This window comes from Gambusia affinis, linkage group LG04, assembly GCF_019740435.1.
Source record: "Gambusia affinis linkage group LG04, SWU_Gaff_1.0, whole genome shotgun sequence".
Lineage (NCBI taxonomy): Eukaryota > Metazoa > Chordata > Actinopteri > Cyprinodontiformes > Poeciliidae > Gambusia > Gambusia affinis.
Genome location: NC_057871.1, coordinates 28,400,406 through 28,413,771, shown reverse-complemented (window position 1 = coordinate 28,413,771; position 13,366 = coordinate 28,400,406). Strand labels below are relative to the sequence as shown.

Sequence of the window (13,366 nt, the reverse complement as noted above, 5' to 3'; positions counted from 1 at the left end):
CCCAACTCAAGGGATGCAATAGCAACAGCAGCGACAAAGGTTTTTCTACTTGCTTTTCATAAAAATTCTAACCACTAGTTTTACCTGTTTTCCTTGTCTGATTAATATGTTTATTTACAGAGACTTCATAGTCCATTTTATATGTTTCGTTGGTTTATATATTCTGAGTATTTAAAATGACTTCCATTTCCACTGTTGAATGTTTTTTTATTTATTTTTTTTTTATTAGCTTGTTCTTTGAGATTGTGTACTTGCATTATCATTCCATTTTTATGCTAATAAGTAAAATTTGTTAAAGTGACAGGCTTATATGAAAATGTTTGTTTGTTTTTTTTCTTTGTTTTGGATCACTAAACCTCTGAACTTTGAGACTTTGATACCAAGTGGGATTCAGCTCTCATTTGTTGAAATGCTCATTGTTATGTAAGACTAGCATAAATCCTATGCATAAAGTTTCCACATAGTGATATTTTTCCTTTTGTTTATTTTTGTTTTGACAGTTGTGGCTCATTGCTAATGGAAACATCTAATTACATTTCACAAAATAATATATACAGAAACAAGCGGCGCGCTGCCGAGTCAAGGGGGAAAGTAATCATGTTTAAAAAGAACAATAAAAGTTCTGAAACTTGCTGCATGTGGAAAAGAAAAGTGTTCCTGTAAACTATAATGCCCCCCATCATACAGTATAGGGGATTGTGACATATTTTCTTTTTTCTGGTCTCTTTATGACCGAAGTCAAGACTGTAGACCTTTTAGCTTCAAGATGTCTAATTATTCTCATGTCCTGCTGCTGTCTTTCTGCTGCCAAAGAATCCATCCGTGTGTTGTATATGAAATGACATTGTAACAAGTGTAGAATTTTCTATTCTTGTCTTGTAGTTTCAAATGTCGTGGTGGCAATTTTAATTGGCCGTGTATTCCTCCCTTTAGACATACAACTTATTGGCTGGCTAATCACATTATTTTTATCGGTTTCAAACACAGATTGTATGTTAACCAGCACTGGATTTCCTCTGAAACTCAAATACCTGCCGGTTTAGATAAAATAGATTATATTGATAGATTAATAGATTGATTGATCTCTCCCTCCTTCTGGGATTTTCCTTCAGGGAAATTGTCTTTTCCACTTGTCTATCATTAATCAAGATGAATTCAAACACAAACTTTACCATTTTAACATTTGAAGCTGCTATTTAAAGTTTTGCGTGGTTTCTCTATAACTTCATCTTGTATATTATTCAAAATAAAAAGGGAAAATTACTATTTTATCAGAAACTGATGTTTTGTGATTTAAGTTTTTATAAATCATCTGCAAGCTTTTAATCAAATGTCGTTAAGCTTCTTCACTCTAATCAGGACGAGTGATGATTGAAGGACTCAGATATTATCTGTTCTCCTGCTTGGTTCAGGGAGACTACGATCCTGTCAAAACCCGCGTCATCCACCTGAAGCTGAACCCAACCGCCGAGGCCAAGCAGCAGCGTCAGCAGGAAGCCGGGGCGGTCCAAGAGGAACTGACGCGTCTGAGGGAACTCGTACGTTCCTTCCAGGAAGGAGGCGTGGCCTCGCAAGACGACTCCAGCATTCGTACTCCTGGCTTTAGCTTCAACTTACCCCCATCCAAAGAAGTGCTGGGTAAGATTCCCAATTTGGAAACCCGTCACTGAATTGGCTCTTGATGAAAGCATGGCAAAAATAATTGTTTGTAGAACTCAAACAGGTTTATTTTTTGCTAGATTAATGCATATTTGTAAATACGATTGAAGTTAATAAAAAAAGAATAAATGTTGAGCCTCGCAGCTGCAGTAAAAAGTCTTTCTGGGCTAACTGTGGAGAAACAACCCAACGTTAGAGGAAAACTGTTTATCTGATTTTAGCCATGCTAACTAGCCTTAGCATTCGTGGTAGGGGGAGCTGTGTCGGAGCAGAGAGCAAGGGGGAGGGTGTGAGCAGCACATACACGAGGTGGATTAGCAGCACTGAGACGCTCCTCCTGCCTCTGATTGGTTGTTTCTGACCAGCAGTGGTACATTTGTGCAGATGGCAGTAGAACAACTGGGAGGAGGCAGAGGAGCTTGATTTCTTCACATGTAGTCTGTCTGCCTCAGTTTAACAAATATGTAAAAAACATGTTTTTATAAGATGTTGTAATAAACAAGAAATTAATTAGTCCCACAGTAAATTAAAATGAACTCAATGATTTCCATTCTGATGATTAATATTTTTTGGAAGGCAATTTTGTTTACAGATACTTATTCAGTTGTGTGTGCTTGTGTGTAGTTATTTTTCCATTTTATTTGTTGTTTTTGATTTGTTTTATTTCGGACGCTTAAAATATCTTCCAGTTCCAGTGTTACCTGTGATACCTGGTCCTGTTTCTGCTGTGATGAGCATCCAGCTGTGATTTCACTTTATGTTGTAGAAGTAAAGGTGAACAGCTGTACTCGTACGGAGACGTTGCATTTGTTTTGTTTTGGATCTGCCCATCAGTGCTGTGTCAGTGTAGTGAGAATAGGTGGAGAATGCTAAATGTTCACAAAGATGATGTCTTTCACAGACGGCTGAAATTCATATGCAAAACGTATTCAGTGCAGGCGTATATTAATTATTATATTTTGCTCTAGATTTACGTAAGCAGATGGAGAGCTCCGAGCTGAGGAACCAGAGGCTGAAGGAGGTGTTTCAAAAGAAGATCCAGGAGTTCCGCACCGTCTGCTACGTCCTGACTGGTTACCAGATAGACATAACCACTGAGAACCAGTACAGGCTCACCTCCGTCTACGCAGAGCACATGCAGGACTCTCTACTCTTCAAAAAGGTATGCAAAATTACAGGGAGGACTCAATCCATACCGGAGGAAACACTGGTAATGTCGACTACCGACATTATTAGACCAAAAGTACAATTGAAAAGCATTTCACTGATGCAACATTCATAGACTACTATATTTTAAGATTCACGTACTCATCATCAGCATGCTCACTTTATTTAGCTTAACTTTTCTCAGCGTTGATTCATAATGGTAACCAAAGTGACCAAAGTCCTAAAATCTTCTGTGATAGATAGTATCCATCACAATATCAATAGCTAATACCACCGATGGTATTTAATATATAGATCCAGAAGCGCACAGCATTCTGGGAGTTGTAGTCAGAGGAAAGGCTTTAGCTTCTCCAGCTCTTACAATGAGCTAAGCAAGGTTGGTGGCATCAACTAACTCACACACTCTTTGGTTACCTAGCAACAGCAAAGTTGTGGGATGAAAACTGTGGATTAATAAGGAAAGATAAATCCAAATGTTTGACAGTACTTAAGTAGATTTAATTGTGGATACTTTTGACTTTAACTCTACGACATTTAGACTTTAAGTTGTGCTTTTTATAATGTCTTGTGTTACTTATTTCATTTCTTTTTCTTAGATCTTTTTTCAAAGGCTTATTAGTTTTAAAGTAAACAGTGACTTAAATGACTTAAACTTTGGGTAATAAGATAAACCAGAGTTCTCTTCCGGTTATCTCGTAAAGTTCTAAATTGAACTTTAAATGTAGTGTTCAATAACGATTGATCTCTACATTTTATAAATATACAGTTGATACTTGTCTCATTGAGATGAGAACATAAGTGGAAGAATTATGTGTGAGTGATACAGAGGCTGGCAGAGTGTTAGGTCAGGAACATGGGGCTTTAATCTCTCTCTTGCTCCCTGTATGCTTGAGTAGGTTCAACTCTAACTGTATGTGATCGTCCCTTATCTGTTGAGCAAATCCTTTACTTAAGCACCTCTGGTGAGAGGGAAAACATTGTTGTCCTTTCTCCATTCATGCATCTTCTTCTCCTTTCTTCTTTTCATCTGTCCATTCAGTGCTGGGCACATTTATCCCATTTATCTCTGTGTTTTTGTTAATCTCCCTCTTTCTCTGCTGCTCTGCTCTGATCTGAGCTTGTAGCAGAGGGTAATCACTGTGTTGTTGCTTGCTGGTGTGATGATGGGTGTCCTGCAGCTAAAATAAATCCAAACTGTGGGGAAATCATTTCCGGCAAGTTAGGGAGCAGGTTTAATATCTTGTTGCTAATTAATGCCTTGCTCAAGGACAAATTTGAGTTAGAATTATAAACAGGGAGGATGAGAATGTGTGAGAATAGGTGTGTTTTTACATCTGCTGGTGTGCCCAGTTCACCCACCTGAAACCCTGCTGGAGGAGACAATTTACTGCCAATATTTATCGACCTCATATATTCAACTAAAAAAACACACACACACACACACACACACACATTGTGTACAACCTCTTGGGGTACATTTTCATGCTAACGTGATCGCGTGATACCTTAGTCTCAATCTTTTTGATACCAACCTCATTGCATCTCACTGTTCATCCATTCACATGCACAGGAAGGACGTTCACAGGGTTGTAAAAAGGTATTAATAGGTGATCAATGAAATGAGCAAAAATTAAGACCAACGTTATTATAGCTGACTAAAACTAACAAAATAACAAAAACTGAAATAAATAAAAACGGTAATTAATGGGTGAGAAACTACAAGCAACTGGACTATATTGTGCACTTATATAATTAACTAAAACATACTGAAATTATAGATATATTATCCTTAAGCCTTTGTGTTTATGACTATTTATTAGCTTTTACAAATACAAAATGCTTTTACACAAGCAGTTTATGTCAGCAGTTTACTGTACTTCATACTCCTCCTAACGCTACCAAGTCCACAATACATCTCTTGACTCTTTTTTAAATTCTGCACCAAAAATTAACAAAAGTATGAAAAAACCAAACCTACTACCATAACTGTTAAAAAGTAAACTGAAACTAAAAAATATTTAACGAATAATAGCTTATAAAAACCAGCAAACACACTCTACAAACTAAGTAAAACTAACTGAATTAGACAAAAAGTCACAACGAAGTAAAACTAAACCATAATGGAAAAACTATCCTGATTAAGACTTAAAGGAATAAATGTCATCTGACGATGTATTTATTTTCTGAGCAACTACTTAGCGATATGTTATTTTTCCATTTGTATTAGGTACAGGTCTATCTTCTAAATAAAATCCAGTGTTTTCACATAAAATTTATCTGAATTTTATGTGCAAGTCAGACCCGAGTCGTACTCTTACTGCTTTAAGTGGGTCGCTATGCACCGGCGCGCAGTAACAGACCTTTAAAATTTTATCCCTCTGTGTACTGGAACAATTTTCCTTCACTCTGTTGGAAAATGCCTTTTCCAGTATTGTAATAAGTGTTAGATCAGCCTGTGTTTCCCCTTCCGTATGTAGGTACTACTTCTCCTGTGTCGTCATTCTATGATCTACCGACCACCTGGTTACAATCCAGCAGCGTTAAATGCAAACAAAATGTCATTTTGAACAGGAAGCATAGAAGCCCTTATAAAAGGGATTCTCACCACACCAACAGGGTTGCCAGATAATCCTGCTAATATTCCCCTTTCAGCAGGAGCAACCAAATCTCCCTTCTATGATATATAAGCTGTTCAACTGGCCACAGTCACGCTCCTCTGCTCATCGTCTGTTAATGAATTCACCACTGTGCGACACGTTGATTGACATGTTTCACCAACCTTCAATCAAATTATTTGTCAGTCCTCAAAACATTGCTACGGTTTGGGAATAACTGAGATTGTTAGAGAAGATTCTTGTCTGGTCATGCCCTGCCTTCTCTCAGCATGACTGAGGTCTGCCTCATTACGCAATGACTAGAAGAATTTCTGTTTCAGTCTTTGTCATGGTTTTAGGTGTTGTTGCAACACTTTTCCTGCTTTTCATCATTAAAACTCTACAACTCCAGTAGCTGACGCTGTATGAAAGTTTGAAGAAATAAAGTGATTAGAACTTCTGCAACTTAAATAACAAAGCATAATTTTGTATAAACTTACTGCTAGTAAAAGTGCACCTCTCACTTCTTTGTAAAAGACCACAAGTGTCTCTTTTGAGCACCTGAAGCTGACAGAAGTACTGGAGCTAAACTAAAGTGTCATTGATTTGGCTTGTTTTATGCACACATCTCCTGATATTATGCCTGCTCTTACTTTCAGTTGAATTTAATCAGATGTGTTAATTTTTTGTTTGTTTGTTTGTTTGTTTCAAAAAGGACCAAATCAAGAGTTGTGGTCAAACAAAATCCACAACATTCATAAATGTCATTCTTTCATAAATTCCAATTGACTACTGGCTTAAAGACTTACTCTGAATATTACTGACGAAACTTTAAAGCTTCCGTTGTCTCAATTGGCATTAGTTGTTTTCAGTTGTAGACTGTTGCCTCGATTTATTTTTTTTTTTCATGTATGATTAATAAAAATCCTCTTGCCTCCCATGCAACCAATCATCCTCAGAGCTGCTTCTGCCTCACAGAGCAGCCCTCCCCTATCATTGCCCCTCTCAGCTCCTTCAGACTAGCCAGCAGCAATTAGTAAACACCTAATTAAACTGTGCATCTACTGAGCTCATTGTAGGTACTGCTTCTCAGTGCAACGCTGATAAATACATTGCTAAAGAGTTAATAGAGGAGCCATGTTGGATGACTTCCTCAAGGTGGAGTTTCAGAAAGAGCAGGAGTTTCTTAAAGAGACAGAGGCCCAATTAAAATTAGGTCAAATTCGTCTAACTCATATTTAAGATATAACCTTTTTATAACAATGGAAGGTAACAGTTATTTAATTGTGCTATAAAATGTACTTGGAAAATACATACTACGTCCTCTTTTAATGAAAGTGGAGTTTTGTTTTACTATATACTCTGTTGATAAAAATCTGCTGTCGTAAATAAAATAAATGCCTTAACAATCATAAAATGGGGAAAAAACATTTGAAACAGGAGATTGTTTGAAACCTCTGAACTGTCATCAGGACGCTGGTGTCCTCATAGACCCATCAGCTGACATGCAAACGTTTCTGGGGTTGATAGTTAAGAGGTTAAAAGACTTTAAGCTTCTTTCCAAAGCCTTCCTGTTGAGTGGATGTCACTGTCTGACCTCTGACCAACTTATGCTCATGTGTGGTACATTATCAAGTTTATAGTGAATGAACAATAATGCTAGATTTCTATAGGCTTGCAGCCGCCTGTCCAGGTGGTACACATTTACCAGACAACTAGATCTTAGCTGTGATGTCAGCAGTGCTCTCTTCACAGCTGATCAAAAAATGGAATGAGGAGTGTATGGGAGTTTTGTGGGTTTCATACTTGTTATAAAATTGAAGATACGGTTAGAGTGCTCTAATGCTGATTGGCTATGCACAGAGGAAGAGCATTTCGATTAACCATATAATTTACATCATGAATTATATGGACGCTGCTGTGCTATAAGACATCCTTTTTGCCTTCATGGTTTGTGCTGTCAATCAGCCCAACACTCAGGAGCCAAAAACATAAAATGCCTTGAAATTTGACTGACTGTTGCGGTCCTCAGAAACTGAATGCTAAATACTCAACAACACAAGTCAACTTCAACATTAGATGAAATGAAGCACTGGTCCCAGAAGACGGAAAAAATAAATGAGATTTTACAAATCTCAGACTCTGACTTCATTTGAGCAAGCGGCAAGGACATAGTGGCAAGAAAATTCCCTTGTACTTTAGATATTTCAGATATTTAGACTTATTTCAACTCTATGCTTTGTACTCACAAAGAATCAGATAATGTTGGTACCCGAGTGCTCTTTCTTTTGATCAATTTTACAAACATAGTGCGAAGCCTGACTGTGATTCTTTGAACAGCTCATCTTTGTAGGGTTCTGAAACATGAAATGTTACAAATGTCAGAGTTGACTGTCTTTGCAGAATTGGGATAAATTTGAATCGGTTTGATTCAAACGCTGGTTAGCTGCACATAGTTTATCAACAGCTCTGCTTGTTAATGACAGATTGGTGTTTCATTAAGCAAAATATAATATCCCAGTTTTAAAGAAAGTGGAAAATGATCTTGCTATATGGAAATACCCATATGACTCATAGCAAGGGTTGTTTCAATAAAAGGCTGCGTTTCCATGACAATGTGTAAAGCTTTCCGCTAAAGTAAAAAAAAACAAAAAAAACAAACAGACACAATTTTGCAGTTGCTGTGTTTTTGTTGAACAAAAACATGCGATTAAAATCACAGATGAATAAGCTTGTTCACATGATACTTTATTAAAAATGTGCCGCGCCATCATCCTCAGACCACTTCCTATCGTCTTTGACTTTTCTGCCAGTGGTAATATCCGGTTGTTTATCAAGTGACTCGTAATGCAAAAGAAGGGTTTTCATTGCAGTTTTGTGAAGTGTACTAATTTTGATGCATCCAAAATAAAAGACCACACCTCAACCTAACTCCAAAACCTTAAGAAAAAAAAAACGTTTTCTAAATTGACTTGTTTCCATTAAGCAAGTTGGTTTTCAAAATGTCAAATTCCATAATTAATTTTCATTTTCACTTCTTGACTGACAGGTTACAAAACATTATAAACTAGTTAAGACATACCTCGCTAGATGAGTCCTGACTAGATATAAAACAGACGCTGTGCAATAATATAAAGATTTTGGATCCACCATTCATTAGCTCAAACATAAAATGACATGAATGGTCTAAATGACTTAATATCAGCTTTTCATGGTGGCAACATGGTGGAAGTCTCTAAAAATGACAGTCTTCTCTAATCCCATGCAGCGTTATACCCAGGCAGATCAAGAGTTACTCGATTGCACTATAAAGTGGCACTACGTACCTGGAAAATACATAGTAGTGCCCCTTTAAAAAGTTTGCTCAAAGTGTTTGGGATCCTAACTTGTTTGTGCCTTTATGCGTATTTTTAGCCTCCCGCACAAGATGATGGGGCTGATTAGCACCACTGATTAGGTATTTACGAGGTTCTAATAATCTGTGGAATAAATGCCTTAAATGTGTGAGGGGGGAAAAAATTTGTGAATTATTTTAAAATTTTTTCTTACTCAACTGAGGGAGAATCTTGGCTTGTATGTTGCTATTTGTTAATTAAAGGCTCCAATTAAAACATGATTTAAAATCCATCAAAGCTTTGAGAGATTAGTTGTATAATTTACTTACATAGAGTTTAGGATGATGTTGCCTAAAGAAAAACACTTCACTTTAGGCCTTCTTTAAAAACCTGTAGGTGTGTGATCATATTTTATGTTCAGTTCATGCTTTTCAGTGATTTGTGGGGTTTACCTGGATTAGCTATGTGTGGCGCCACATAGTATGATATGACGTCATTACTTGGGCAAACTTGTAGACCTCCTAAGCAGAGGACCAACTACATATCCGACCCAGTAGTAGTAACAGTAGCGCTGAAGCTAAGCTAATTCAAAGCTAGTTGCCCCTTACCACATCGGAGGAGGTGGAGGGGGCAGTAAAACACGAAGAGTTCCCAAAATGTAAAGTGCAGCAACAGAAAATGTGTTTTAACTTGGTTATGTAATATAATGTATCAGAGAGGTTATATTAATGATAAATCAGATCAAATCAAGAGTCAAACACCAAACGGTGACAACAGAAGGTGTCACAATACACCTTATCCAATCCCCAGTGGTTCATTCTCAGTTTTTTTTTGCAACAGCAGAAAGACAGGCAGAGTATCAGACTTCTACTGATCACGAGGGGGCTTAGTGTTTAAAGACAAACCAAAGGATCAACCAAAATAAAGAAAACTTGTATGGTACAGAAAATCCTTAAGTTTTACTTCCTGTGAGCTACCAAATCAGACTTGGCTCACACACTTCTGCGTTTGACGATCAAATAAACAAGCAGATAAATAAAGACGTGCAATCTATAGCAGTTACTGGAAACATTTCAAACATTCCTCACAGAGAGATTTTTTTGTCATACCTCCCTTTACTTTTCCTCACTCTTCTTTCACTACATCGACCCTTCCTCTCCAGCGTTCCCCTGAAATGAAAGGAAGAGATATAATCTCAAGGCCAACTCATTAAAACCTACTTCCAATTAACTGTAAAGTCTATCACCTGAGGGAAGGTTGAGGAAATGGAAAAACAGGTAGTGAGTTCGAGCAGATATGTCGGTGTAGCCGATTAAGCACACGCTGTTTATAAGGCGTCGAGTAGTTTGTGAAAGACTTTGAAGGGAGAGGACAATTAATAAGGGGCAGTTTATGAACAAGGTCTTCTTTTAATGACTTGTCTCTATTTCAGCTGCCACTGTGGGATGATTAAGAGTGTGAATTCCTATAAGATGCATCATAAGACTTCATTACCTTCATTTCGATACAAGTCGTTGTTGGAGGGAACCAAGCCAGCCTCTAAAAACAGATGTGTTGTGCAGATGTAGCATCCTACTGATGAGAAGTTCTTTCTGGATCTTTCTCTGCCTTGATCGTTAAAATTTAACAAGACCATTGGTACATTTTCTACAGCTGTCCACTAACATGTTACTTTTTAACGGCTTATGATTTGACTGTAAAGTAACGTGACAGACTCATCTAAAGGGAATGACAGAGGACTCTTCTTGCTTTTATTCCTAAGGGACAGAACAGCTGAAATGACAAGTAGGAAGGAAGAAAGAGACAACAAATTAGAGCTCTGAGAGACAGACAGGGTTTGCACGATATATTGCACAATATATTTGTGAAAAACTTGAGTCTTTCAGGGACTGGGCTTCACTTTGTTCGTTGAAACAAAGCACTCTTTTCTGTATTGCTTATTGCCATGAATGTAAACATAAGCAATAAACACAAAGGCTAATGGGAATACAAGACTGAATACATGAACTATGTTGTTTTTTTTTAAGTGGAAATGAAACCTTCAGAGAGAAACCCGGGAGTTTAAAATCCCAGTGACAGAAGGGAATGTTAACTCTGATTTCTCCTGACAGTCTTCTGTCCTGCTTACCCCCTGGAGAGGTGGTGCGCTTGTAGGGGCGTGTGTGTGGGCGTATATGTGTGTGTGCACGAGTCTCGGTGCACGCATGTTTGTCACCGTGTATGCTGGTTTGCGTGCCGACTCTGGTTGGTTCCCACTGACACTGTGGGTCAGTGTCTAGAGCATATGTCCTTTGTCTGGCCGGTAACGTGATACATAGCAGCAGGAATCCAGCTGATGTCCCCAGCCACAGAATGACAGCCCCCACGTACGTTTGTAGTCTGTTCAATAATTGATATAGAATGAATGTTAGTGTTGGATATTTGCTGTGTTGGGTCTGTAGCAGCTGTACAAACATAATATGAGATGAAAATTACCAAGTCGGGGCACCACTCTCGAGAAAATAGGCAAAACAAATTCAGTCTGTTGTCTCAAGAAGATATTTGTAAGAATGAAAAACTGGGATAAAAATGGTGATACTTGTGAGATCAACTAGAAATCCTGTCACATTCATACTTTAGCTGAAGACATTTACCACCGTTCACTTTAATCTTCCCTACTGCTTGTCATAGCAGCTCTCTTTTTTACAGATCCATGCTCTTCTCCTCTTCCTCAGCTGCATCAGTAGTTTAAACTGTGGTGAAAGAAAAATCCTAATTAGTTAAGTTGCTCTCATGACCTCTGTCTTTCCTGAACTGGCATCTAAACTTTTTCCAGTGCTATAATTTGTTGACTCTTTCCTAATCTTTTCGGGTCACAGTTTGGGTAACATTAAACCTTCTTCTCTTTTCCGCTATTCTTTCTTTCTCCATCTTTCTAATTTTGATCTCTTTTCAGAATATCTGATTCTGCAGTAAATTTGCTTTTTTTTTCAGAAGCTCCTTGATTGGCAACAAAAATACAAATAATAACTAGATAAAGTAATTAATGTGGCAAATGTTGCATTCAAAAATAAATAACAAGAACCTATAAATAGTAAAGGAAATGGAAAAAAATTTGAAAAAGTAATTTAGAAAAAGTAAACTAATATAACTATTAGATTGGGAAAAATTGGGCTTTAAATAATGATTATGGTGTTAAATTAAAACTGTTGAAATGCCTAAATTTGACTTCTACACTGAATAATCAAATAAGTTTGAAATGTTTTTAAAATTTTGGAGTAAATGATGTGAGAGTATGAATCTATTCTCCCTTTTAGGATGCAAGGGAGGATATTGCACCATCTCGCATAACATGCTTGCTTGTGTTTTCCATTTTGAAGAGTTAAAAGGAAAAACGTGTCAGTTTGTCACTACATAGTTGCAGTCTGGTGTCAGATGAAAATAAATTATAATTAAAAATCAGCAAGGTCCTGTTTACTGCATATCCTTAAGCATCGACAGAACTGCACGGCTGACTTAATGTCGCCTTGCAAAACCATGGAAGGTGATGTTAAATTATAAAACAAATATCACAAGCTCCTTTGGGGCCTGCTGGATATTATCGGAGGGTACGCAGAAAACTATCACTGCACCTGACCCCCACGTGTTGGTTGTGTGTGCCAGCACAAACCTAACCCACACAAATATGCCACACAGATGTGATGCACATGGCCCACAAAAACAGTTCAATGAGTCAACGCTAAACCTAGCTTAACCCTCTTAGCTCGACGCTCAGGAGGAGCGCAGCAGATGTCACAGCCATTCAACGCAGAAGCAATGGGGGGAGGAATCCCATCAGCCTTTTAGTTCCTGAAACTAAAACAAAAAAACCCCTCAATAGTGAATGAAGGGTCAGGGCAACCATTAGATCTGAACACCAAGTTCAAAGTTTAGGCGGGATCTGCTCAGTTAGTTCACTTATTTATTTTTAGCTAGCTTCAGCGTGTTGTCACATTTATCTTACAGAATGAGTGCCAAGCTGTTAAATACACAAAAGTAAACCGACCAATAACATTTAGGCTTAGGACTAGAAAGTGCCCACGCCCACAGACGCCAAAAAGACGTGGGCTACCGACAGGATGTTTTGACACAAAAGACCTTTTTTTTTTTTTCACAATTGTGTTAATAGCAAAAGGTGGAAATTATAAAAAGTCCAGTAACTACATGTATATTTTTTTTTACTCAAAGGAAAATCTCAAGATACTCCCAGTGCATACAGCTGTACAGCTGCAGGCACTACTGACGAGTTTTATCCACAAGATGACATCTGGTTTTTTCATGCATAAACAAAGAAAAAGAGCAAATCTGTTCCCTCAATCCTAGTAATACTAGTGAGAACATTTGTAAAGAAAACTTAAGTTAAAGTCTCAACAATGCAATGAAGATGTATTATCCCATTTATCTTTTCATTTGTCTATCCAATTAAAGGATATCAATACTTTGACTTGATATGCAGAGTGGTGCTTTATAGTGACTGTTTTCAGCCAAGCAGCTGAAAGATGCCTGAATGACAATGACATTCCTCTTGATATGGACAGGGTTGGAGGAACAGGAGCACACAAACACCTTCAGAAAGGCACAAGTCCTTTACTG

General features: G+C 37.7%; 1 protein-coding gene across 1 annotated transcript in view; it reads left to right on the top strand.

Moving 5' to 3' along the window:
• Positions 1-13,366, top strand: part of mad1l1 (mitotic arrest deficient 1 like 1) — a 44,362-nt gene that overhangs the window by 18,312 nt on the left and 12,684 nt on the right. Inside the window, exons 16-17 of the mRNA XM_044115695.1 lie at positions 1,413-1,638; positions 2,628-2,821. Of these exons, the coding sequence (XP_043971630.1) occupies positions 1,413-1,638; positions 2,628-2,821 (420 nt within the window). The remainder of the gene's footprint in view (positions 1-1,412; positions 1,639-2,627; positions 2,822-13,366) is intronic.